The sequence below is a fragment of the Equus przewalskii genome, chromosome 2, assembly GCF_037783145.1.
Source record: "Equus przewalskii isolate Varuska chromosome 2, EquPr2, whole genome shotgun sequence".
Classification (NCBI taxonomy): domain Eukaryota; kingdom Metazoa; phylum Chordata; class Mammalia; order Perissodactyla; family Equidae; genus Equus; species Equus przewalskii.
In genome coordinates, this window is record NC_091832.1 from 50,971,089 (window position 1) to 50,994,481 (window position 23,393).

The following is a 23,393-nucleotide window of genomic DNA, read 5'->3' on the forward strand; positions in this document are numbered from 1 at the left end:
AGGCAGCGTCTCCCAGGCGAGCCACCCTGAGGGGCATGTGGGTGGAACCACGCCAGAGCATGGTCACCTGACAGGTGGCAGAGGCCTGACCTGCCGAGCTGCCGCGACTCTAGCATGAAGCCGAGCTGGCGACTGTCTGCGCAGTAGGCCTCTGAGCCCCCGCTGCAGCCACTCAAACACACCCTGTGTTATCAGGAGCTGCCCAAGGGTGACACGGGCACCTCAGCCCAAATCAGGAGGGTGGCAGATGGAGGGGAGCAGGGCACGGAAGGGCCCATGCAGAGCCTGACAGGAGGGCACTCGGAGGTCTGCTGTTACAGCACCAGGGAGGCCCCCAGGGAGGGAAGGGGGCCCTCCCAACCAGCACGGGCACCAGCACCCGCTCCTGTGGTGCAATGGGTGCCCGGGGGACCTGAACACCTCCCTCAGGCCCCATCCCTGCCCAAGCCCTCATCCTGCCACTGGGAATGCCCACTGGGGTTTGTTTCCAGCTTTGTTGAGTTATAATTGACCATCAAAAATTATATATTTAAGGTGCACAACCTCATGACCCAGCATATGTTTCCATAGTGAAATATTCACTTCCCACCTTTATCATTTTCCTTTTTTTTTTCTTTTCTGTGGTGAGAATGCTTAAGGTCTACTCTCTTAGCAAATTTCAAGTACACAATACAATACCGTCAACTACAGTCCCATTGCCATACTCCAGAACTGACTCATCTTACGTGACTGAAACTTTACAGTGACCGTCCACATGCACCCCAGGAGCCTTGTGTCTTCACTGCCCCGACACAGCCAGGCCTTGTTCCCCTGCCCCCACACCTACGCCTCGGCTGTGCCCCGCACTGACCATACTGCAGACCCCACCAACCTTCCTGATAATTCCAGTCCCAACTCCTGCCTGAAACACCCCTCTGTTTCCCACCACCCACGAGCTCACTGTTCTCTCCCTCTGCTCTCCCTGATCTTCTGCTTTAGGTCCTCTTTCAAACTCTTTGTTCTAGGGGAGTGTGTGTGCGGGAGAGGGGAGAGGGGAGAGAGGGGAGAGAGGGGAGAGAGGGGAGAGAGGGGAGAGAGGGGAGAGGGGAGGGGAGAGGGAGAGGGGAGAGGGGAGGGGAGAGGGGAGAGGGGAGGGGAGAGGGGAGGGGAGAGGGGAGGGGAGGGGGGGAGAGGGGAGAGGGCAGGGGGGAGGGGAGAGGGGAGAGAGGGGAGAGGGGGAGGGGAGAGGGGAGGGGAGAGGGGAGGGGAGAGGGGAGAGGGGAGAGGGGAGAGAGGGGAGGGGAGAGGGGAGAGAGGGGAGGGGAGAGGGGAGAGAGGGGAGGGGAGAGGGGAGAGAGGGGAGGGGAGAGGGGAGAGGGGAGAGGGGAGAGGAGAGGGGAGAGAGGGGAGGAGGGGAGAGGGGAGGGGAGAGGGGAGAGGAGAGGGGAGAGAGGGGAGAGAGAGAGGGGAGAGGGGAGGGGAGGGGAGAGGGGAGGGGAGAGGGGAGAGGAGAGGGGAGAGAGGGGAGAGAGAGAGGGGAGAGGGGAGGGGAGAGGGGAGAGAGGGGAGAGGGGGAGAGGAGAGGGGAGGGGAGAGGAGAGAGGGGAGGGGAGAGGGGAGAGAGGGGAGGGGAGAGGGAGACAGGAGAGGGAGAGGGAAGGGGAGAGGGGAGGGGAGAGGGGAGAGGGAGAGGGGAGAGGGGAGGGGAGAGGGGAGGGGAGAGGGGAGAGAGGGGAGGGGAGAGGGAGAGGGGAGAGAGGGGAGGGGAGAGGGAGAGGGGAGAGGGGAGGGGAGGGGAGAGGGGAGAGGGAGGGGAGAGGGGAGGGGAGGGGAGGGAGGAAGGGAGGGGAGAGAGGGGAGGGGAGAGAGGAGAGAGGGGAGAGGGGAGAGGAGAGAGGGAGGGGAGAGAGTGGTCTCACTAGAACCAACCTCCTCAGCAAAGAATCTACTGTAGCAAATGGCATGATGGCCTGAGGGCTGCTCAGCAGAGAGAAAGCCTGAGCGGGGAGCCCTATGTGTCCCCACACAGTGCCATCCACTTGTGTCCCCTATCGTGGCACTGACCACAGTCCATGTCCGATACTTGCTGAATGGTTTGACCCTGACAAGACCATAAGGACCACAAACCCCAGGTCTGCATTGGCCTCATTCATCAATGTCTCCCCAGCATCTCACATAAGACCTGCACACAACGTGTATATAACACAGGTTGGATGGATGGATGGATGGATGGATGGACAGACAGATAGGTGAACAAACAAATGCACATCATGGGTTTGGAGTCAGATGTAGGTTTGAAATCTTATTCCACCACTAACCAGCTGTGTGACCTTCGGCATGTCGCCTACCCTCTGGGTCAGTTTCCTGTGTGTAAAACGAAAATACCAACACCTCACTGTGTGAGAATTCACTCAAATAGGTAGAGAGTCTACTAGCACAGCACCTGGTAACTATTAGATGGCTAATAAATGGTAACCATGACATTTCTCTGCCCCCCCGCCATGCTATCTAATACAATCCTGTGATAGAACAGGTGTTTAACACTTGCAAAGTGAATGTCTGGTGAACGGATCCATGAAAAACAAGCCCCCATCAGTTCTTCCCTGCTTCTTGGGTCCCAATCCACCGGGAGGAACTCATGTGCCCATCCCTGGCCCCCAGTCTGCTAATTCCCCACACCCACCCCCGACAGCATGGTGCCTCTCCAGGCCCTCAGCCCGCCCCCGGCTCCCTTCCCCAGCTGCAGAGCTCACCTGGATAGATGTGCAGGTGGTGATGATGCTGGTCCCCAGACTGGTGCTATCACTGAGATCATCTGGCAAAGAAGGCGTTTTCTCTACCCGAGGGGCCTGCGTGGCTTGGAATGAGGGGTTCTTCGGGGACAGGTTCACATCTGTGCCGTTGCCAAAGGCCTGGATGGCATTCCCTGTGGGGGAGAGAGTAGGCAGATGCAGGCAATCAGGGGCCACCTCCATCACTCCTGCCCTTCACCACCCAACCGCCAGCTTCCCGGAATAGCCCAGAGCTGGGGACAGAGTGTAGCTTGTCCAAACTTAGCTCTGCTGAAGCTCCTTTCAGATCCCTACTAAGGTCTCACAAGCAGAGAAGAAAGTAGCAAGAAAGAGGTTGAAAAAGACAGAAAAACCAGAGTAGAAAGAAATGGATGCGACAAGGAATGTAGAAGAGGATGGGAAGAAGTGGGAGGGTGGGAGCCTGGAAGGAGGGGCAGGCCACGCCCAGGGTGGCGAGCTAGTGCCCTCTTCTCTGTGTCACTCAGTCTGCGGAACACTCCCCCCCAGAAGTGCCCCAACCCAGCCCCCTAGGCACAGTTTCTCCTGGCTGCTCTGCCACCTCAGATGGTTCCAGGGTCTCGCCACTGGCATTCCAAGAGCCCCAGACTCAGCCCTCCTCTCCAGCTGGCCTCACCCACTCCCATACCATCAGCACTAATTCACTGAGGACCTTGTAGACAAAACTCTGTCCCCAAGACTTGACCCTGTGACCCAGTGCCTGCAGAAACGTCCACCTCCAAGTCCCAGGGCAGCTCAAAGTCATCACATCCGCACCTGAACCAGCATCGCTCCTTCTCACTGTGTCACTGAAGGTGTCATCTCTCCCCACCAAGTCCCCAGGATGCCTCCCTAACCACCCACTGACCCCACCTCCTAAAGACCTCTCCTCCCGCCCTCCCTGCCACTGCTCTGTCTCACAGTCACACTGTCCGCTCCCGTGCGCAGCAACTACACCCTCCAAGCGGAGTCTGCGTTGGTCACCTATCAGAACCACAGCCCTACCCCACCCCCTCCACACCAGACCCAGAGGATGAGCCTTCTGAAATGCAGGTCTGACCACAACACCACCTCCTGACACCCCTTCGGTGGCCTGCACCACCACCTCCGCCACCTGCAGGACCCTAAGATCCCAATGCCTTCAGGTCTGGGGGGCCCTTCATGAGGAGGCCTCCTCAACCTGTCCAGACAGCTCCAGTCACCACCAGAGCAAGGCTGAGGAGCCTGCAATTCCCGCAACGCCCTCTGCCCAGGCAACACGCTCTCCCTGCCTCTTCAGCTAGCCCTCAACGGGTCAGCCTCTGAGCCACCGTCAGGCCCTCTGACATGGGCATCCCCCCACTGGGCTCCTGGAGCACCCTGTGTAGACCTCTACCCTCGCACCGTTCAGCCCCGGCTGTTACCACAGTCACCCACTGAGGGTGCACCACCATCAGACTGCACGCTGCTCAGTGACAGGCACCGTAACTTGTGCCTCTGAGTCCCTGGTGCTGCACAGAAAGGGAGGATGGACAGACGGACAGGAGGAAGAAAGGAGGGAAGGAGAGGGGCAGAGGTCTTCAGGAGGGTGTGGGGAGCAAGAGTGTCAGACTGGAAAGGTCAAGGCAGACAGAGCTGTGGCTCCCCTCTCCCTAGCCTTTGGATTAGGAGTGTGATGACCTGAAAAGAAAGTCACCGATTCCCAGGGGAGCTAGACCCTTAAAGGGAGAAGTGACAGACGGCTGAGATCCTCACCACAGGGCTGTCCCTGAAGGAAGCTGGAACAGACCAGAAGCCTTCGGTCTTGACTTGACATAGGTTCAGGCCTCCCCTGGTAAACTGAGGTTGGCCTACCGACAGCTCTGGTGTGAATCTCCAAGAGCACAAAACCCAAGGTCTCCGTAGGCAACACCGTGCAGGAGACACCTCGTGGAGATCACTGGCCCTTGCATGGGAGGAAGCAGGGAGTGGCTAGGGCAGGCCTCCAGGGCCCCTCTGGGACAGGAGGGGCGTGAGGGGCTCCTGGGGATGGGGACTTACGGAGGCACGGGTTCTCGGTGAAGTCCCTGAGGAACTTCTCACACTCCTCCTCCATGTTCCCGCTCCCACGACAGCTGCACCAAGGGGACACCACGATGCCCGTGGGGCTGGCGTCCACGTAGTTGGGTGTCATATCAAACCCTGGGCAGGGCGGAAGGGAGGCAAAGTGAGAGGAGCAGTCAGGCCTTCTCTCTGGGTGACCAGACCCAGACACAACAGAGGCAAGGCTTGAGGCCATCCCTCCCTCCCACCTGCCACTGAACACACATACATCCCAATCATAACCCCAACTCCGAATGCTACCATCCCAGCGACCACGGGGTCAGCGGGGGCAGAGGGACATGGGCACAGAGGACAGATCGGGGCAGAGGAGACACCCAGGAGCTCCCCGCCGCGCGCCACAGAGCAAGGGCTCTTGCTTTCTCCTTTGCCACCAAGCAGAGCATGTGTTCCAGAGTCAGGGGGACTGAGGCTCACATCCTGGGTTTCCAACCCAGTGCCAACATTTACAAGCCAGGTGAACCTGTGCAACTTACTCAACTTCTCTAAGCCTCAGTTTCCCCAACTGCAAAATGGAGATACTAACACCTCCCTAGTAAGCGCTGTGGTGAGAATCAGATAAGACAGTCCCTGTAAACTCTCAGTGCAGTACCTGGAATATCAGAACCGTGCAATAAACGTTACATTCTCTTCTTATTCTGAAAGCCTTCTAAGGCCCCTGGGGCCCTCCTCTCCCCGTGATAAAGAGCTGGTGTCTCTGGTTTCCATCACAGCTCTGTCTGAAACTGCCACAGAGAAGGGCCAGCTCAGGCTGTCCACCTACTGGCCTGAGCTGGGCCTCAGCCCCTGCCCACTAAGCTTGGGGCAGCCAGGAGCCACTGTGAGCCCAGGCGCAGGGGGCAGCTTACCGATCATGCCTGCATAGGAGCCCAGACACGCCTGGTAATTGTCAGCAGGGCAGCTGGTAAGCGTCTGGTAGGAGGCGCGACAATTGGCATGGAAGTCCGCCAGCCGGGACCTGGTGTGGGGAGAGAACAGTTCAGTCTGGCTGCCCTCCCGCCTCCTCTGCGGCACAGGGGCTGCTCCCCACAGCTTCCTAGGATGGAGGGAGGCAAGAAGGCAGAGAGGAGGAACACAGGGGAACCAAGCCTTGGGGGCCTTCAGGCTGGGATCTCCTTGGGGACAGGACTTGCAGAGAGCCAGGCACACAGATTAGGCACAGCCTGCTCTGAGTGGATCTCTAAGTGAGAGGAACACAGAGAACCTGGGGTGGGATTGCTGAGGATGCCTGGGACCAAGCCAGGAAAGTTGGGCTCCAATCTCTGCTCAGCTCCATTCCTGGGTGACCTTGCCCATGTCCTTCAACACATCACTCTTCCCACCTGCAGAATGGGTACAACAATGCCACTCCAGCCACCTGACAGGATCATCTGAGGGTCACAGGAGCCAGCCCCCAGGGAGGTACGAGTGTCCCCTTCGGCTGAGACTTCCGTGGACATTCTTGACCAGTCTCTTCTGCATCAAGTCAGAGTGAAATCTCCACCAGCTTGCCCAACCCCATGGGCAGAATCAGCCTTTGCTTCCCCTGGTGACATAGCCTCTCTGTTGGCACCAGCGACACTGCTTCATAACTACGTGTGCATGGCCCTGTGCTGCCCCCCCGACACGAGCCATCTGAAGGCAGGTGCCGTCTGATCGGTCTGTCCCCAGCCCCCGGCCCTGGATGTGGCATCTCATGGAGCCCACGGAACCCATGTCTAACCTGCATGGCAATTCCCATTCCTCTTCCTCCTGACCTAGCACCGTGGCCATGGGCTGTCACCATCGGCCTGGGCTGGGGCCACCACCTCTCCTCTCGTCATTGCCTCCTATAGGCGAGCGCCCTTTACCTTGGGGTCCTCACGCATCCTATCATCTGTGTCTCACAGCACTGCAAGCCGTGAGTAATAAGGTCTGTTCACTGGTGTTTTCCCAGTGATGGGCACACAGCAGGAACTCTACAAGTATGTGCTCGGTATGAACACTATGGTAGTGACAGGAAGGACCAGAACCCAGCCGTGACTCCCTGCCCAGCTCTGCCCGCACCATGAGGTACCTCACAAAGCCATCCCAAAGGTCACCCCAAATTGAGCTCCCCTACTCCTCCACTGGAACTCCTCGTTTGGGAAAAGCCTGAGAAGAACGCCCTCAAAGCAGGCAGCTGTGTAGATCCCAGCACAGGACAAATTCCGGGTTGCCTGGAGGCCTCACGGTCCTGGGGATGGGGTTTGGGAGAGGGTGGAGGCTCTGCAGAGGGGTTCAACCCCCCCAGTGCCTTGTGTGTCCTGGACCCCTGCAGCCCCAGAGGTAGTGAGGTGCGGGAGACGGAATAAGAGGAGGGCCACACGAACTGGCAGGGGGCCAGGGTTCTCACCCAGCTGTGCCCTAACTCACTGGGGGCCTGAGGGAACTCCTTGCTTCTGGGAAACTCAGTTTCCTTATTTATCAAATGAATAAAAAGTGCTCTCCGTTTATAGTTTAAAAGGTATTTTCACAGTTTGGCAAGATAAAAAGTTCTAGAGATGGAGGGTAGCGACAGTCACACAATAATGTGAATGTCCTTCATGCCACTGAACTGTACACTTAATGGTTAAAATGGTAAATTTTATGTTAAGTATAATTTATCACAATAAAAAATGATTTGAGAAAAGGTACTTACATCCATCTTTTATCACTTAATCCTCAACAAAAACTCTCTGAGATCTGAGCTCTGTGAGACCTGACAAGCAGTAGTTAATATTACCCCATTTACAGAGGAGGAAACCGAGCCTCAGAGAAACTAAGTAACTTGCCCAAGATCACAGAGCGCCTGAGCCGCGGAGCCAGGACTCCGGCCCAGAGCTCCAACAAGGTGGGCGTCCTTTCTGGTAGGTCCCACGCCCTGTGCAAAAGCCCTTAAGGTCCTTCCAGAGCCAACATTCTGTGTCTCTGTCCAAAGGAAATCTGCCAGTGTCTCTGCCCTCCCTCCTGCCCATGAATACACCCTCCATCCCCTCACCACCCAGCCCCAAACAGGGAAAAGCAGCATTTCCACCCAGCCTTCAGCCCCTGCAGAATAAGACTTGGTCTTATGGCAAGCCCAGTATGTGTCCCACTCGCCCAGCAAATGAGAGAAGGTGCTGTGAAAGAATGAGCAGGGGGTGGTCTCTGCCACAGCCCAGACCTCCAGAGACCGAGAGGGGACGGGCGCTTTAACAGGTAGAGGGGATCTGGAGGCGAACAAACAAAACCTCTAAGCAGCTGTCGTGGGTAGAACCTGTCACCCACAAAAGATACGCTGAGTCCGAATCCCCAGTACCTGTGAACATGACCTCACTTGGAAACAAGCTCTTTGCACACGTAACCAGGATGAGGCTGTGGCGGATTAGGACAGGCACTCCAACCAATGACCGATGTCCTTATAAGAGAATAGACACGGACACACAGTGAGAATGCCTGTGGGGACCGGCAGAGACCCGAGTGATGCGCCTACGAGCCAGGGATGCCGAGGACTGCCAGCAACACCAGAAGCCAAGGGAAAGGCCTCTCTCCAAGCCTTCAGAGGGATCACGGCTCTGCCAACACCCTGATTTCAGATTCCTGGCCTCCAGAACTGTGAGAGAACACATTTTTGTTTTAAGCCACCCAGCTTGTGGAACAGCCATGCTTCAGAGATACTGCAGGTTCGGTTCCAGACCACTGCAATAAAGTGAATATCCCAAGAAAAGGGAGTCACGTGACTTTTTTGGTTTCCCAGTGCAGAAAAAATCTATGTTTACACTACACTGTAATCTAGTAAGTGTGCAACACCATTATGCATTGGTATCTTGCAATATCAAAAACAAAGTACATACCTTAATTAAAAAATACTTTATTACTAAAAACTGCTAACCATCACCTGAGCCTTCAGCAAGTCATGATCTTTTTGCTAGTGGAAGGTCTTGGAAAAAATGCAATATCTACAAAGCACATTAAGCAAAGTGTAATAAAATGAGGTCACCCTGTACTTTGTTACAGAAGCCACAGGAAACAAATACAGCACCTTCAAAGTCTTCATTGTTTGCTTTGGCCAATGTTTTCCTCCAGAAGGAGCCAAGGGGATACAGTCAGCCCCAGCACTGAGGAAGGCTGCAGGTAGGCAGCATAAAACCAGAACTGAGCTCCTGCAGGGTGTGGGGCAAGGAGGCTGCTAGATTACAAGCAAAGCCACTAGTTACCATCTCCTCCCACCAAAGATGCGTCCAAGTACCATCTCTTAGCCAAATACAGGAGTCCACTTCAATGCCATTTGATGACACACAGGCTGACTCCCTCCCTCCCTCCAGTCCTCCCAACCACCCAGCCATGTAGATGCCTCCCATCTCTTTACTCCAGCTGCACAGACCGTCTGGACCAGAAGATTTCCTACTTAACTGCATAGAGATGTACTGATGGCGCCCTGTTTGGTCTCTCCAACTGGAACATATGCTCCTAGAGTGGTAGACTCTACTCATTTCTTCACCCACATCCTCCAAAACCCTGTAGGCAGGGATGAGGGGACAGATACCCATTCGTCCCTTCTCCAAATATGTACTGAGCCCCCGCCACATGCCTGGCAGACTGAGAAGGGGAATGCACACAGGTCAATGCAATGTCAGAAAGGAAATCCCAGCTAAGGGGGTCAGGGCAGAGTGCCCACCAGGCCAGGGGCCAGGGCTCCATGAGAGCCATCTTCCCAGGGGAGCATGCCACCCACCACAGAGACCTGAGGCTGCATGTCCAGGCGTTGGCAGCCTCCACTCCCCTCCCTGCACACAGGGCCTCACTCCCCTTCTGCAAGGTTGGTTCTCCAGTCACCAACACTGGGAACCTTGAGGGCCTTCCTTCCCCAACCACGAGGCCCCTCAAAATGTCACTGGCCCAGGCTAGAAAAGGGGTGAAGGCAGGAAGAAGGAGAGTACAATGGCCCACAGAGATGAGGCCATCTGGAGGAGAGGTGGGGCAGAGGAAGCAAGCCAGGAAGCAGAAGGAGAAACAGATCAGACGCCAGGTGAATGGGCCAGTGGGACCCCACAGTGAGGAGAGGAGAGGGCAGATCCAGCTGCTGGAAGGGGAGAGAGTGCCTGTCACATGGCCATGTTCTGTCCATCACTCACCCGCTCTGTGACCTTGGGCAGGCCTATCATGTCTCTGTGCTCAGTGTCCCCAGTTATCAAATGGGGTGATCCCTGCCTGCCTATCTCCCTCACAGGGCTAGGTGAGAGAGCTGGGCACAGAGAGGAGGCAGGACCCTTTATCTTCTCCACCCAGGGAACTTTTCCTGTGTCTGATCCAGAAGGAAAAACACCTGTTCACCTGCCAAGGTGGTCTGGGTCCCACACAGGACAATGTGAGCATATCTCCCTCACCACTAGGCTGCAGAGTCACCCTGCGACCCAAACGAACAATGGCCTCCCCACCCCAACGTCACTCTCTATGCCTCGTAGAGGACACAGGGGAGGAGGACAGGCCCCCGAAGCCGGGCAACATGGACAAGGCCCCCGCACCCTGGGGCGACCCATGAGGAAGGGCCATCCTGTTCCTCTGAGGCTGGGGCCTACTTCCTGTAAAGCAGGCCTCTATTCAGAGCACAGGGAGGGCTGGAAGTAGGCCCGAGACCAGCAGCTGGCAGAGAGCAGAGAGGAGTGAAGGGAGCGGCTAGGCCTTCTGTTCCTCCCTTTCTCCATTCTCAGCCTCACGGTGGCCTTGGCAAGTGAGTGATAAATGGGGCTCATTTAGGAGGATGCCGCACCCAAGTCTCCAGGAGGCCTCTGATCACTCAGGTTCTCTCCACCCCTCAGGACAGGCTGAAGTCCACACAGCCAGCTCCCTCTGTCAGCATCAGAGACCAAGTGGTATCAATTTCCTTCAAGCCCACCCACGCTCCACTCCACCCAGCCATGTGAAGGTGCCCAGCCTAGTCCTGTAGGTGCAGTCTCCAAGGCAAATGTTATCCTTCTCACAGGCACGGCGGGCCAGCTGGGGATCTCTGTGCCATCTCCAGGCCCGACGCCACTCTTCCCTGCAGACGCCGTGAGGTCACCCGTCTCAGATTCTGCTCTTACTGCCGGGAACAGAGTTTTCCTGGATCAACCCCATCGTTTTGCAGATTTCTGCCTTTAGGAGAACCCATGAGAGAGATGGCATGAAAGAAAGCATAAGAGAGAAAGAGATAGACAGACAAAAAGAAAAACAGAGCCAGCAAGAGAACCAACGTGAACATAAGCCAAGTCCGTCTCAGTGAGATCAAGGAAAGACTGCCAAATGAGCTCAGGGCAGCAGGTGGATCTGCCGGAAACACAGAACCCCTCTTTGGGCTTGTCTCAGCAGCAGCTGTGGCCTATTCAATCACAGGAAAGTGGCAGGAGAGGGAGAGAGACATTTGACTCCCAATCTGATTAAACAGTTGTCACATTAAATACAGGACATCCAGTTAATTTGAATTTCAGATAAACAACGAATACTATTTTCAGCATCAGTATGTCCCATACAATATCTGGGACATACTTATACATATATTGTTGTTTATCTAGAATTCAATTTAACTAGATATCTTGTACTTTGATTTGTTAGATCTGGCAACCCTGCTTGATGGGCAGATGTGCTCCTGCAAAGGGAAAAAGTGGCAAGGCTGGGTGTGCAAAGATCAACCCACACAAGCAGAAATCATCCAGACTGGGGGTGGGGGGGGACTTCCTACAGGTCAGTTGCTCTCAAAGTGTGGTCCGCCGACCAGCAGCAGCAGCATCACCGGGACTGTTGGAGATGCAAATCCTCCAGGCCCCACCCCAGACAGACAGGCTCTGAAACTGCTGGGGCAGGGCCAGCAATCTGTGCTTGAACAGCCCTCCAGGTGGTTCCGAGGCAGGCTGAAGTGTGGGGATATGGCACCTGCACAGGCTGCAGAGCTGGGCTGGTGGGGACACTTCAGACCCCACTCCCTGGTCTCAGCTTCAAACATCCCCACTGCATGGCCCAGCCATGGAGGAAAGCAAGGCTTCAGGCCGCAGCCCGAGAAGGCTCACGGTTACATAGCAGGATGCACGTGTTTCTACACACAAACATACACACACACACACACACACCCCCCTCTATCCCCACAGAGACACAACTACACTTGGATACACACCTCTCAGTTCTGTGCTTTGGTCTTAACCAAGAGAAAGTCCAGGCACCTGTTCTCAGTGAGACACTCTTGCTCCAGATTGTAAACACCCTCCCAAAACACATACACTTTCTCAAATCTGTCTGGCCTAGAATAACGCTGGACGAATGGCTCCTCCAGGACCCCAAAGCATTCTAGTGCTGCCAACACAGTGCTTTTGGTCTGAAGTTCTCGTCAACTTCCCAAAGCTCCCGTTTATCAGGATATACCTGTTATGCTGCTGCCATGGAAACAAATGGGTTCCTACTAGATGGAGAAGTGGAGGAGGAGGAAAGGGAGCTGATATTTATTGAGGACCTACTATGTGCCAGGCTTTGTTATCTCATTTAACTTGCTGAACAATCCCACAAAGTAACCTATTTCACAGTGAGGACACAGCAGCTCCGAGAGGTAGTTCTCACAGTTACACACCCTACAGCCAGCACACCACGGTCAGGCACCTACCAAGGAGGACAGGGTCTTCTCTCCAGCTCTGCTGCCATGAGCCACCACTGCGAACAACACTTCCAGAGGCAGCCACCAGCACTGCCTCATGCAAATGAACAGGGCACTTGAATATTTCATGGAGGGGGAAAAAGGGCTCCCAAGAAGTGCAAATTACTCATGATGGGCTTCACAGACAATTTATGGGAATGCAGAGAAAATGGCTTTAATAGACCCAAGTGCCTCTGGAATGGCTTTCTGAGGTCCCCTCCAGCAGTGCAGGGCTTAGTTAAGTGGGTTCAATGTTATGCAACACTGAGAAAGGGGAAAATGGATTTCACCCACACGGCTGCTCTCTGACACCGCCAGGGCCCACCACAGACAGCCCGGGCCTCCGTCCTTTCCCTCTCTTCCTCCAGGAGACTGCCACCACTTGTCTCATGAAATCCAGAACCCATCTGGCTCCTTCCCTCCTGTTTATTCTCTAAGTTTATGGTGGATACTTATTCCTCCTGCCCAACAGAGCAGCTCCCTGGGGGTGGACTGAAGGAGGGGAACTTCCTCCTCTGGCCAGGCAGTTCTAATGAAGGCTGCCCACCATAGCACGCCACCCTTCTGGGCCGCAGGTGGACCCATGACCCATGTTGCCCCAACCGTACAAGTCTCTTCCTGGCACACTCACTGGTCTAGGGATAAGGACGTAACACAAGCCAGGCCAACAGGGGCCTTCCCTGAGGTTTTCCTAATGGAGAAGGCAAGGAATCAGCACGATGTGAGCCAGATAAATTGAGACCATAGTTCCAGCCGCATGGTCACACTAAGAATAAATATGCAGCTACCCTGCAGAGAGAAGAGAAACCAGAGAGAGAGGCCTATTGGTATTTGAATCCTGGAAACACTCCTGCCCTTTCTATATTTTATTGTAAGCCAATAAACTACTTTTTTATTTTTCTTAAGCTAGCTTAAGCTGGGTCTCTGTTACTTAAAACAGAAAAATTCTTGACTACTATTGAGCTTCACTCTCTGATCTTATATGATGTTCCTGTCCAAGTTCAAAGCAACGGGAAAAGGCACAGACTAAAAAGGACACAGACCAAAAACGAAACCCACCAAGGGTCTAAGCCACGCGAAAGAGCCAGGATTGCAGCAGCGCCTCAGCGAGAGCAACCTGGAAAATGGAGGGCGGTCAGACTCACGAGGGAAGGCCGACCTGGGCTGGATCTTTCCCCAGCTTACCCAGAGAGGAACGGCTCAGATGTACAAGCCACAGAAAGCTGCATCCCTATTAAAAATGACAAGGACAGAGATTGTGCCAATATATGAATATTCAAACGTGAAATCATGTTAAGGAATAAAAAAGCAGGAGACTATACAGCTCACGCACCCTGCTTAAAACAGGGGAAAATGGTAAATGTATGAACTGACGAGATCCAGAAGTAAATTTCAAAAGATGCTAATAAAATATAGTGTTCATTATGTTCTCTTTTAATACAGCTGCTTTAAGATTATAATTATTTCTTTAAGTTTAGTTGGAAGAGGCCTCAGAAATCCTGTTATTATAAACAATGATTTTTCTAAGCCTTCGGTTAGAGAAAACGTCACTGGTCACAGAAGCATCAGTGAATTCAGCTGATCCTCTGTTAGGACAGAGGTCCCAGACAGCTGCCCCAAGACAAGGAGGCGGTGGAAGAGCTAGCGCCTCGGAGAATGGGCTCCCCTCTCCAGGGCAGCCCGACTCCAGAAGGCCGCAGGCTGGAGACAGAGCCTGGTGCCGTGCTGGGCAACGTGGACAGAGCCCCCCGGACATGACCAAGGCCTCAGGGTAGGCTGCTCACATAGGAAGGCTTGATCTCCTCCCACCGGAGGACCTGAACTCGGCGAGAACCCCTCCCCTCCACCCCAGCTCCCCTCAGAAGCACACCCAGCATGAGGTCCACCTTCTGCCATCACGCTGACTGGGCTGAGACCTTGGCAGCTACTCACTAGCTGTGTGACCCTGAATAGGCCACTAAAGCTCTCCAGGCCTCCTTTCTTCATCTGCCAAATGGACATAATGCCAGTACTTCCCTCATAGGGTTGTGGCGAGGATCGAACGAGATGGCCAACAAGCCCGCATGCACACGTGCTGGACGAGCCTGCACATACCGGGTGGCCGGTCCAAGCTCGCCGCTGCTCCTGCTGACGTTAGGGGACTCTGCCAAGCACTGCCTCAAGTGGAACACCGTGTGGAAGGCATGAGCTCTTTCCCGTCAGGCCAAAGGGACATCATCTCTCTGATCTATTACCAGCACCCCTGCATCTGTACAGCGTCATGCCAAGCGCTTCCACCACCATCGCCATGTTCCACTCCAACAACCATTCTCTGAAGGCAGCGTGATTATCCTTGTTTTACAGAAATGGAGGCCTAGAGAGGTTAATTAGCTCCCTTAATATCACAGCAGCAAGGCCAGAAGCCTGAGCTTCAAATCTTGACTCCAAAGCCAGTGGGTTTGCCCTCCTCCACGCCGACCCAGCCCCACCCAGCCACCTCTTTCCCAGCCACTCCTCCTCCCCCTCTCCCAGCATCTGCAGCCACAGAACCTGAGAGGGTTACTTCTCTCTGGCATCATCCCAGGGAATCAGTGGGGTGCCCCCCAGCATTCCCTCCCTCCTCCAGGTGAGCCATGAGGGTGTCCATAGGAAATGACCTGGAGAGGGCTGTGGTTGGAGCCACTGGACCCCAGCTGACCAGAAGCTATCAATTAGACCCAGGCCACAATTGAGGGCCCAACACACCAACCACAGTGGCCAACCCAAGCCTGAGAGGGTCAGGAAAGTCTGGATGGGGCAGAAGCCAATCTGAGCCCACATGAATCTCCCACCCAGGGCCCAGAGATGGGAGCCCAGACTGCTTCCTTCTAGAGGCCATCACTGGATAGACTCCTTCATGTCCTCTGAAAACACAGGCAGATGAGCAGATACCCTCTTCTCCATTTTTCCCCAATCCCTTCACCTATGTTCCAAACCTATTATTACCTGGTAAGAGGAGAGAATTAAACATATGCATCATTTGATTTTAATTGAAGGACTGTTCTATTTCATTGAACTGCTAAGTAAGCTGAACAAGAGATTGTGTTTACATAAGCAAACCCCGAGTCACTATAGACTTGCTGTCACATTAAGTCAATACTTATGAAGGCTCTCTATTTAATTATTCAGTGAGGATTGACTTATTATTGTGTTAAGAGTGTGGTTAGCCTTGAGCTAGGTAGCCGGTCAGCTGAAAGATTTCTTTCAACTTTCTCTGAATGCTGATATGGGTCTTGCTGGTGGTATGAGGTTAGGTTTCTTCCCTCTCTCTCCACCACCACCCTCCCTCCTGCTCTAGAGCAAAAAGCTCCAGGCCCACCTCCCTCCAGTCTTAGGGTGGCAGGGGATCCTGTGGGGGCCAAGGAGCAGGCAAGACCCCAGTTGCCAGTGGTTGGCCTCTCAGACGGTCTTCCTAACCCCAGTAATTAGTCCTAAGACGCTGACCCCTGAGCTCTCAATAGCTTAGTTCTCCTGTTCTTAGTTGGAACAGTTCCAACCTTTCTTCTCTCCATTTCCAACACTGAGGACGCCTACTCAGAGACCCAGACCCCTCCCCACCATTGTTATTTCCAGCCTTTCCCTCCCTTCAACCTCCACAGAATGTGTTTCTCGGCCTTCACAATCCACCCAAACCCTATTCTTCTATGGCACCTTGTCACACAGATTCAGAGAGGTTCTTATATCAAATCATATTTCCTGAAACATAACCTACGGAGAAAAATCCAGAGGTGGAGACTTATCCTAAACTGCAGACCAACGGGAGAGGCACAGTGATTGAGAGCAAACTCCCAGGCACCAAGCCACCTGGGTTCAAACCCCAGCTCTGCCCATTACAAGAGGTGCGACCTGGGCAAGTGACTCACCCATCTGTGAGTGTCCTCACCCACGAAAAAGGTCTACTCATTTCTGGCAAGAGTAACTGAGCTTCCCGTACAGCACCTAGGGCCATGCCTGCATGCTGGCCTTGGCTTTTTGAGGGGCCCATTCTGACTCTAGTGACTACATCCCCACTAATGCCCCCAAAGGAGAACTTCCTGGGCTTTGACAGCCCATCATTTGCCACCCTGATCCTCACCCACCATGGGGACCCCGGTGATCTCTTGACATCTCCTCTCTCCTCACACTGCTCCTCCTCTCTCCCGCTCCAAACCCCTGTAGCAATATGGAACAGCACACGCTCCCCAGCCATGACGTCTCATAGACCCTTATCCTGTGGTGCTCCTCTCAACCATGTCCTCCTTAAAAACCTCTTCCAGTTCACCCTTCCACACCCAGTTCAGGTGCCAGCTCTTCCAGAAAACTTTCTGTGAATGCCTTGTCCCAACTCTGAACATGTTTCACAGACTCCAATTATTGTGCTTGCACTACCAACCATAATTTATATTTTTTATATCTGTTTCTCCCATTAAACTACAAGTTCATTCAGAACAGAAACCATTTTATTCATGTTTGAATCTTCGATGCCCAGAATACTGCCTGACACTGAACACAGACTCAATAGCCATTAGATGGAAAGAGGAAAGAAAGGATGGAGGAAAGAATGGACGGATGGATGGATGGATGGATGAGTGGATGGGTGGATGGACGGATGAGTGGGTGGGTGGATGGGTGGATAGATGGATGAGTGGGTGGGTAGATGGACGGATGAGTGGGTGGGTGGATGGGTGGATAGATGGAGGAGTGGGTGGGTGGATGGATGAATGGAGACTATATCTGGGGGCATGGAAGACTTTTCTCTAAGCAGGAAGAAAGCCAAAAATTCTCCTAATACCTCCTCTTGAAAAATAAAGTTACAAGCAGATTTTCAGCTGGCAGTACCGCAAAATACATCAACATTGCATTAATTTAGGCACCAAGATAGCTCAGGCCCCAAAAATGCCCTTTGGTAAGTCTGTCTTCCTCCCCCTCCTAAGATCCTGCCTGGTGGTTGTTAGGAATTTGGAAAAGTATCTTTGATATCTCCCGTAATAGCCATTTGCTAAAGGAGGCCCCGGTGGCCTGGAAGAATTAACATGTATCCTTAAGCACCACTCTTAGATGAAGAAGTGCCTTGGGGACCTGCAGAGGAAAATCCAATGGGTCCCAGGAGAAAGCCTGGGTAAACTGTCCATTCTCAAAGAAGCAGAAGGGCAAAGGCAATCAGTGACAGGGCACAGTGTTTGGGTCACAATGCCTGCCACTTACAAGCCATAAATCCTGGAAACATCACTGCACTCTCGGTGCCTGAGCGGCTCTGACACCCACACAGAAGAGTGCTTGGAACAAAACCACACACACAAAAGTACTTCTGAAAAAGAGAATTCACTGCATACATGTTTATGCTTTTTCTCCTTAGGAATAATAAAAAAGAGAATAAAGCAGGACTATTGCACCCAAATTCCCTTCTTCAGCTGACTCAACAGACCAGCTCCCAGTGCAGACAGCCAGAGGCAGGAGGCTGGTGTGGCAGTGGGCGAGAAGCCCGCATACTGCAACCCGGATCCAACAGGCAGCAGGAAGGACCAGGTGTGGCCGGGGTCTGCTCTCAGAGTGCTGGGAGGACACACCCTCAGAGCCATGGAGGCTGCAGGGGCCTTGGGCCCTCCCCACCAGCCTCCAGTCCAGGCCTTCTGGAGCCAGCTGCATAGGCAAATACTTTTCCTATCAGGCAAACATCTGGGCAGCTATGCCACCACTAGGAGTCTTTCTCATTATGTAGACTAATGAGAACACTGTGCTTCTCGGGAACAATTTATCAAGGCAACATCCATTATAAATGACATTTTTCCTGAACTAACAAAGGATGTGAGGCTAGGGAAACTGGTTAAAAGGAAATGTTTAGCTGATTCCAGAAACCATTCAGAAATTAATTACCCACTCCCTGGCTGGCTAGTGGTCCTCTCTGAGCTCCTCCTCCCACATGGACGCCCTGCCTGGCCACCCACCTCCCCGCCACCTGCGCCAGCAGGCTGGGGAAGGCGTGTGACGCTGGCTCCCAGGAATACACTGCCCCAGGAGGAGCGCGAAGTCTTCGGCGGCAGCACTGCTGAAGCATGTAAGACCAGATTATTTGTGGTCCCAACTTGCTGATGCAAGATGAAAAATACAGCAAACTGCAGCTGCTGAACTCAGCTTTTTTTCTTTTTCTTCCTTCTTTCTTCTTCGCTGAGGTTAGTGTTTTACAAAAAGCGTTTTAAAAAAAATAAAATCTATAAACTGGGGGGGTTGCAACCTGTCAGCTTAAGGTGAAGCACACAGAATGCAGTATCCAGGGAGGAGAGAACGTGGCCCGTTTGTCTCACCTGCAAGCAGGCCGCTGGCCCACACGCATCCCCACCTGCATGGCCATGTGAAGGCCCTGCCACCCTGACAGACGCATGCAAGGCCGCATAGCCCCTCAGGTAGAAAGTCCTCATGCCTCCCAGCCACAGGCCCTCCCCTAAGCCCTGAACGTTGGGCAGGTCCTCCCCGCTTCTTCCTTCCAACTCCAAGACAAGGGACAACTTCAGGCATCCCTTTGACATCAGTGGGGGGATGCCATGTCCCTCCTGTGTGGGCGGCGCTGATCACACAGAGCTGCACTCTCACAACAGGTCAGCTTCCACCAGTGCCTCCGTGAGTGGCTGGGTGGAAATCAGAGGCAACAGGGCAAACATCTCAGGGGGAGTGGATGGTCACTGGGTTCCACCAGATTAGTCACTGGCCCTCTGAAAACCTCCAATATAAATCAGTGAAACGTCAGAACCCTGGAGCCTCCAGCTTCATCCAAGGAGAAGATAACGTGTACAGGTGGACCATCCCACGCGGCAGAAGAAAGATGGCGACTCCCATGCGAAGGCCTAATGCCAAGTGAGGACTGAGAACTCTCAGCCAGCTCATCGAGCATCTGAACGCATCTACCTTAGAACAAGCAGGTGCTGGGGCCACATAATATCTCTCACTGCTTCCACTGACTCTCACAAACCCTCCAAGGCTGAGGTTCAAGGGATGGGGGACAGGACACAGGAGCAAGGTACAAAGGAAAGAAAAGCCTGACTCAAAATTGAGACACAGGAGGAGAGGGAAGCCACCATGGCCAACGGTGCGACGGAGAGCAGGAAGTGGATCCAGCATTGGGAAAGTACAGATGAGCAGGTTCTGGAGGCAGAATCTAGAGTGACGCTCCAGAGTCTGGATGCAAAGAACACAAGCCTTTCCAGGGCACCTATGCCTTGCACAGAAGAAAGCCCCTGAGGGGCCCGCCATCCACTGACTGTTTGCATCCCCCTAAAATTAATATGTTGAAACTTAATCCCCAATGTGCTGGTATTAGGAGGTGGGGCCTTTAGGAGGTGATCAGGTCATGAGGGTGGGGCCCTCAAGAATGGGATCAGTGTTCTTATAAAGAAGCCCAGAGAGCTCCCTCACCCCTTCCACTGTGTGAGGGTACAGTGAGAATACGGCCGTCTGCGGACCAGGAAGCGGCCCTTACCAGATCAAATCTGCGGGTACCTTGATCTTGGACTTTCCACCTTCCACAATCGTGAGACATAAATCTCTGTTGTTTATAAGGCCCCTTGTCCACAGTATTTTTGTTATAGCAGCCCAAATGGAACAAGACAGGGTTCACCACTAACCTCTCATTCTATCCGGTGAGTGTAAGGGACAGAGATCCCAAGGTCTACTTGGAAAGCTCTAAGCCCCACAAGGGAATTTTGAAGCGGAAGGTAGGTCCTAAGACCACTCCCTCAGTCCTCTTCCCAGTAGGCCATCAAGTGCGTTGGCCATAACACTACTGGACATGCAGCACTTCCTGGAGAACAAACTCCAGTTCCTCAATCCTGTTCCTGTGGTCGGCATCGGGGTACCAGGTAGGGGGGCACCACCTCAGTGTGTCAGCCAAGGCAGATCCACACGGTAGCTGGTAGAAGCAGGGCTGACTCAACAGACAAGGTCTCACTGCAGGCAGGCAAACAGGACAGAAGAAACGGCAGCTGGTGGGCACAGTGGGTGGGAAGCCACAAACTACGGCCCAGACCCACCAGGAAACAAGAGGGGCCACGTGTGGTGGAGGTCTACTCAAAGAGAGGCACACACAAGGGAGCTACACGCTAAGAGGCACAGAGCCTAAGGGAGAACAGTCAAGCAGGCTGATGACGTCTGACCCTGGGCCCCAGGGAGCCAGCTTCCTACACAGGAAGGTAACGTGTCCAGCAGGAAAGCATGGTGGTGTCCTCCCACAGACGGTCTTCCATGGCACCTCATGTTTTGTGATGTTCCTTCTTGCTGCCCCTTGTCCTAAAGGACATGTACTGGATGACCTCACAGGCAACCTGAATTTCATCTGGATATTGCTTGTGGTGGAGATGTTGGTGCTCAAAGGAAAGAGACATTAGAGTGTACGGTTGCCCTGGATCGGGGTACAATGAGTTTCGACATATGTGAATCTGTAGTCATGAGGAAAGTGGACCGGTTGTAGAGCTGATAAGAGGAATACTCTCTGAACACCCAGAGGATACACTCCTCTGCAGAGGTAGGTCTGCAAGTAGTGGACAGATGAACATGCTGTTGGAAGGCCTTAAGCAAAGCCCCCCCCAAACCAGCAGGTAAACTGGGAATAGCAATTTGAGATCAGGGAGCTGGTGACCCGCAGACAAAGGATCTGCAAGAGGCAAAAGCTGCCATTTTAATGTAGGCGTCCAGGACGCCAGGACAACGGCAAGGCTGGTGCACAGAACTAAACATGAATGAAATAAAGAATAATCATACCCCAAGGGGCCTTCGGGAGTGAGCATAGGATGCAATAGTCTCCTTGGCCGCCTGCCCCACCCCACAGGCTCAAATGCAGGCAGTACACATAATGGCATCACAGTGTTACTCCTGGTGGCAGTCCCTGTGGGACACAGTCAACTTCTTGACTAGGCTGCAATGCCAGGGCAATGCAGTCATGGCCCAGGCACAATCTCTAGACAACCAGGCTTCCAGGCTAGGACTTGCTCCCACCCACCCTCATATAGCAGACCCGCTCTGAAAGGAGTAGAGGGGGAGCAACAGACACAGAGAGAACAGGATGCCACCCAAGCTTGCGTCTTCAGAGCAGAGCCAGCCAGCCAGGAGAATGTGAGGACCCAAGGATTAATACCAGCTAGTCCAGCCCAAAGGAGATTTCTGAGTTTCCAAAAACTGAGACCTCAGAGCTGGGTCGTTCCAACCCAGCTCCTGTCAAGGAGAAAGACCTGCAGCCTTGCTCCCACTACAAGGAACGGGCTGCTGCTGCCAGCAGCAGGCGACTGAAGAGGCCGGGGATACCTTCACAGAAGCCCGCGCCCAGCCAGGGGGTTGTAGGGTCGGGGGAGCCAGCCCAGGCACTCGGGAACTGAGACCTGTGTCATGGAAACCAGGATTTTTATGTTATTTATGTTTTCTATAATTGTTCCTTTCAGTCCTGCCTTTGCATTTACTGAAACCTAGCAAACTAATACTAAATAGTAAGAGCAATAATTTTGAGTGCTTCCTGTGTGTCCACTAAGCACCTCTAAAAGCACTACTGTGTTTAATCCTCACAAACACCCTGAGACAGGCACCACGAAATCCCCCACTTCAGAGAGAAGGAAACTGAGGATGGGAGAGACGACACGTGTCACAGGCTGGGAGGTGCTTGCTGGGACCTGACCCCAGGCCTGTCTGTGGGGCAAGCCAGAGACCAGCTGACCTCTCAGACGGGTAGATGGGCTTGGGCTTCTGTTCTCATACGGGATGCCCATCACTCTCTGGGGGTGGGTATGATGGTGGCAGCAGAAGTCAAGAGAGGCCCCAAAGTGGGGTGACGGTCATGGTCAGGAGGGCAGAGTCAGCACCATCTGGCCTGGAGCATGCTTGGCCCCCTTCTCCTTGAGAGTCATGCCCGGGCTCCACCCAGAGGGCACTGGACTTTGTGGCCACAAGGAAGGCTGGCCCCTTACAGGCCTACAGTGCACCTGCTCTTGGTGTCTGCCCTTGAAATCATGGTCTTTCTCCAGCTCCTCTCTCTGCCCAGTAAACCCTGATCCAGAACTGACCTCAGCCCATCCTCCCAAGCAAGTGCCCTGGCACCCACCATGCCCCTCCCACCCCCTCCCCTCGGAAAGCCGCCTCAGCGCTTCCCAGGCTTTCTGGAGCAGCACCTGCCCTGTAAGTCCCCTCCTACCTGCCTGGCACAGGACGTACCTGTCATGAACTTTGCCAGGACCGCCAGCCTTGGGGGCCAGAGTAACAGCAGCCAGCCAGCCTTTCTCTGGCTGATGATCCCTGGAGAAGTGCGGGACCCTCGCCTCAGTGTGTTAGCATCCCAGGTCGGCACAATTCACCACTAACTGAGTGGCTTAAAATAACAGAAATTAATTCTCCCACAGTTCTGGGGGCTGCAAGTCTGGGACCAAGGTGTCAGCAGGGCTGTGCTCCCTCTGAAGGTGCCAGGGGAGGAGCCTCTCCTGCCTCCCCCAGCCACCACCGGTGGCTCCCACGATCCCGCGATCCATGGCATTCTTGCTTGTAGCCATCGCTCTGGCTCTGCCTCCATCTGCACGGGGCCCTCCCTGCATGTCTGCTGGCTCTCCTCTTCTGACAGGGACACAAGTCACTGGACTCAGGGTCCACCCTAATCCAGTGCAAACTTGTCTCTACTAATTACATCTGCAAAGACCCTAGTCACACAAGACCACGTTCTGAGGTTCCGAGTGGACATGAATTTTTGGAGGGACACTGTCCTACCCATTTACGCACATCAATCACCTTCCCCTGGCTCTCACCCCCACCCCGACCCCAGCTGGGTTCAGATGCAGGCTCAGACCCTCGGCACGTCCAGCCTGGGTGACCTCTCCTCCAAGGACCGGTTTTTAATCTCCAGGGTCTCAGTCTCTGATGCCCACCCGGGGCGGAGCCCAGCTCCACATGGGAGACAGGCAGGGCTTCCCCTG

General features: G+C 54.0%; 1 protein-coding gene across 4 annotated transcripts in view; it reads right to left on the reverse strand.

Annotated features, from left to right (window-relative positions):
• Positions 1-23,393, reverse strand: part of GFRA2 (GDNF family receptor alpha 2) — a 79,831-nt gene that overhangs the window by 6,474 nt on the left and 49,964 nt on the right. For 3 of the 4 annotated variants that reach the window (XM_070611218.1, XM_070611219.1, XM_008535460.2), the window contains 3 exons: positions 5,696-5,805; positions 4,788-4,928; positions 2,733-2,905 (listed from right to left, as the gene is read on the reverse strand). In XM_070611218.1, the coding sequence (XP_070467319.1) occupies positions 2,733-2,905; positions 4,788-4,928; positions 5,696-5,805 (424 nt within the window). Of the gene's footprint in view, positions 1-2,277; positions 2,344-2,732; positions 2,906-4,787; positions 4,929-5,695; positions 5,806-23,393 lie in introns of those variants that run through there. The other variant, XM_070611220.1, reaches the window with a different exon arrangement.